At 41.0% G+C, this 4,083-nt stretch overlaps 1 protein-coding gene across 1 annotated transcript in view; it reads right to left on the bottom strand.

Annotated features, from left to right (window-relative positions):
* Positions 1–71: 71 nt before the first annotated feature.
* Positions 72–4,083, bottom strand: part of LOC132116311 (obscurin-like) — a 50,432-nt gene continuing 46,420 nt past the window's right edge. The window contains exons 75-81 of the mRNA XM_059525100.1: positions 3,930–4,043; positions 3,685–3,852; positions 3,496–3,598; positions 3,174–3,303; positions 2,998–3,100; positions 2,585–2,627; positions 72–2,128 (exon numbers count right to left, since the gene is read on the bottom strand). Coding sequence (XP_059381083.1) covers positions 1,051–2,128; positions 2,585–2,627; positions 2,998–3,100; positions 3,174–3,303; positions 3,496–3,598; positions 3,685–3,852; positions 3,930–4,043 — 1,739 coding nt within the window. The 3' untranslated portion in view covers positions 72–1,050. The remainder of the gene's footprint in view (positions 2,129–2,584; positions 2,628–2,997; positions 3,101–3,173; positions 3,304–3,495; positions 3,599–3,684; positions 3,853–3,929; positions 4,044–4,083) is intronic.

The following is a 4,083-nucleotide window of genomic DNA, read 5'->3' as shown; positions in this document are numbered from 1 at the left end:
TTTTGTGTTATGGTTCTTAAGTCATAAGATCTCCCACAGCTATTCCTTTGTCAGTCTACAAAACCCCATACGTTCACATTGCTGACCACATTGAATAGTCCTCAGTGCAGGACATATTCAGGAGTTCTGATACATAAACATAGACCTCAGATTCAACAAGCCACAGTGTATTACTCCAAAGAACAACTCATGCAATTAACTTGACAGAAAAAGTTGATCTGGCTTTTAGATGTTGAAAAACACACAAATATATATATATATATATATATATCTATGTATTGCTGAGGTATTAATTCCATACAGCACATAAATTCAGATAAAATCTTATTTTTGGAGTCAAAATTTGGATTTCTTGACATATACAGACACATGTTTCTTAGTACAGGGATTCTCAGAAGGTTCAATTTACTACAGTGTTTATGTCCTACTCAAATCGAACACACCTGAACAAACTAATCAAGGACTTACTAGAAAGTTACAGAAAGGTGAGTTTGATCAAGGTTAGAGTTAAAGGTGGACCTCGTGGGCCAGAGTTGAGAACTTCTGTTTTAGACCAGCGGTGTCCAAATATGTTCCTGAAGGGACACTTGTCCTGCAAAGTTTAGCTCCAACCCTAATTAAACACACCTGAACCTGATATTTAAGGTCTTCAGACTTACTGGAAACTTCCAGGCAACTGTGTTGGAGCTGGTTGAAGCTAAACTCTGCAGGATGTTGGTCCTCCAGGGTCAGGATTGGACACCCCTGTTTTAGACGAAAAACTGCTTTACTGTCAATATTTGCATATTCATGTTGTATCAGACCTGCCGTTCTGAAGCACAGCTGCACATTTGCTCACGGGAACTCGAGAAATGAGTAAGTCTTCTTTAGGTAATTGAGTTTGGCAAGCAAATCCTTTGCTTCAAAATGGAATGATCTGCTGTTAGAAGAAGCTTCACTATTGAACTGCACTCCCAGACTGCAAGATTTTACAGAAGTGTTCCCATTTAAGACTAGGCCTACTTGTATGTTCCTGATATTGCATGCTGGAAACAAGCGGTTTCCTCTCGGTTACTGCTTCTCTAATGGCTTCTTCTTGTTGATCTTAAGAGTGATCTGTCCGGTTGGCGTGTAGCTGCGGGTTTGTGCGGAAACCTGCGTTTTGAAGCTCTGCAGACCTCCTTCCTTTCCTCTCTGGACCTCGGAGCAGTACGTCGGCTGGACTTCAAGTCTCGCAAAGCTACTGGTATGGAATGAGTAGCTGGATGAAGGTTGTCCCGTCACAAGAATAGGTATTGTCTTCTCTCGCCTTGCCTGAGAGCTGCCGCTCGCCGATGAACCTGGACTAAACATGCTGGAGATGTGCTCCTTGAAGGACCCAAAGAAACCCATGCGAGGCTTTGCTGGTGGCACCGGACGTACCACGTTCAAAACAATGGGTTTACCAATGACAGGCTCGTTAATTTCTCTCTGCAACACCGAGATCTCACATGGTTTCTCGTCGAGGACATGATGGTCTGTACCACTGCCAAATGTTTCCCCTTCCTGAGGAATGTAGTCCTCGAGATCTTCAAGATTAAGAACTCGATTTCCATCAGTCAGCATTTTGCGGTCTCCAGCATCAATTTCATCATCTTCGGCTTCCACGACAATAGTTCCTTCATCATCTCCATCAGAGACACATGGGTCATCAATTTCTCCTGAGTATGTTGTCATATGGTCGACCTCTGAAGGTACTTCAGGCACATTCTGTGGAAGTTCCTCTTCATCCGTACCAGAAGAACCTTGCAGAGCCATTGCGACACCCATTGCCTCCTCGAGTAACTTGTTGTTGGAGTTATTAGTGTTTGGATTGCCAGGTGGTGAGATCTTGCTGGGGGAAACGACTCTTCTTCTTGGTATCTTGGGTGATTTGTTCACTTTATACTCTATTATCTCTTCGACTTCTACCCATCTTGGGTTCCTGGCCGTGGCACCCTCCGGCTCAGGAACGTACAGTGTTGGTACGGTCTTCCTGGCCAGGGTTCGTCTCTGTCTGGGCGGTTCAGGTGTGGATGTTTCTGAGCGGTGAGCTCCCATGGACGATGGTCGTGGGGATGCGTGCCGTTTCATACGGGTGTTCTTCACCACTGTGGTGATGGTCTCCTCACTTGAAGAGCAAAAAGCACATTAAAAGTACATCAACTTAAGGTTGGTAAGTTTTTGAAAGAAGTCTCTTATGCTCACCAAGGCTGCATTTATTTAATACAGTAAAAACAGTAATGTTGTGAAATATTATGATTAAAATAATTTCCTTTTAGTGTATTTTAATATTTTATATATTCCTGTAATAGAAACCTGTATTTTCAGCATTATTACTCCAGTCTTCAGTGTCACATGATCCTTCAGAAATCATAGTTCTGCTTAGTATTTTTCTGGAAACTAATATTTTTTCAGGATTCCGTGATGAATAAAATTTCAAAAGAACATCATAATTAAAAATATTGTGTAACAATATAAGTGCCTTACTGTCACTTTTGATCAGTGTAATGCCTCCTTACTGAATAAAATTGACTTTTGAATAGTAGTGCATTCAATTTGTGCTTAGGTGTATGCGTAGACTTACATAATTATGGTTTTCTTCGGTATTTTCGTCTCTTGCTCCATTACTATTTAAAAAAAAAATACAAATGGAAATTTTGAATCAAATCAAATTATTTTCCATTATCAAATTTCAGTCAATTCATTGCTTCTCAAAGAGGTACAAACATGATGCACAAATATGAAAAATACATTCCTAAATTCTAAATATAAGTGAATGCACTTTACAAAATACAATTTTCTGGACCTGTTCATTTCTAAAACCATCTTGCATAGTATAGTTCTGTAACCCTTTATTAAAACCAATAAACATTGTGTCAGGATGTGAAGTCTTTTTTTTTATTTAATGCATTTTTAGTTTTCAGTAAGTAATGTCATAACAGAGAAGAATGATTTTTAACTGGGTGGCATATATGTATTGACAGGCATCTCTTTTACCTTCTATACTGATGGCCTGATCTGCTCTATGTTCTCGTGCCATTGCCACAGCAGGAGTGATCAGCTGAGCCGCACACCTGGCACTGCCCAGACGGTTCGACAGCTGCAAATGAATAATATGATGATGAAGCTTATTTCCTCAGGAACTGAAAGGACTAAAGTAACAATCTCCATACCTCACACTCATAGTGTCCAAGGTCTCGTTCTCCAGGGTTCTTAATAACTAGAACCAACACTCCACTGCGCGGTTCACTGTATGTTTGAAACTTCTCCAGGTCTGTCAGTAGTTTACCATCCTTGAACCATCTGTCCAGGGAAATGGCATAGTTTAACATTAATGCAATTCATTTTGAGTTAAAACTGTTGGGTGGTTGGAAGTTTTTTATGGAATGCATTGATTTAAATATTATAATATGAATCACCCAGATCTTCTGGGCTATTTTGACTCATTATTGAAACATGGAAATAACATAAATGATAGTGTTATGGAGTGACTACCTTATCTTGGGACTTGGTGCGCTCTGGATGGTGCAGGTGAATTGAGCATCTTCTCCTGGATATAGGGTGGCATTCCGGATCTTATTCACAAAACGTGGAGGTACTGCATGAGGGTAAATAAAAATGAGCAGGAATGAATTGGCGTGAAACCAGCTTTACGAAGTTGGAAACATCAGGTTGCTCACTCACCCTGCACAGTGATTTTGCCTAGTGTGCTGGCGTTGCCCGCAGAGCTGGTGGCGAAGCACATGTACTGTCCTGAGTCATCTGCTGTCATGTTGTCCAAAATGAGTGTGCAAGAGCCGTCTGGGTCCTCAATGATTATGTGATGAGGATTCGCTTCCACGGCATGCCCGTCTGTTTGTGAAAACCGATAGATGAATTACTTCTAAGATGACATCAAGAAGGGAAACACGTAAGATTTGATTCCTTACCTTTGTACCAGGTGACCTGTGGCTTGGGAGCACCAGTGACCTTGCATGCAAGCTTTACTGTCTGTCCGAGCTCTGCTGTGCAGTCTGTCAACACCGCGTCAAAATCTGGAGTGCCTGTAACATAAATAAAATGCTAAATATTAAGACTACGGTT

This window comes from Carassius carassius, chromosome 35 (assembly GCF_963082965.1).
Source record: "Carassius carassius chromosome 35, fCarCar2.1, whole genome shotgun sequence".
Lineage (NCBI taxonomy): Eukaryota > Metazoa > Chordata > Actinopteri > Cypriniformes > Cyprinidae > Carassius > Carassius carassius.
This window is presented reverse-complemented; position numbering and strand designations above follow the sequence as displayed.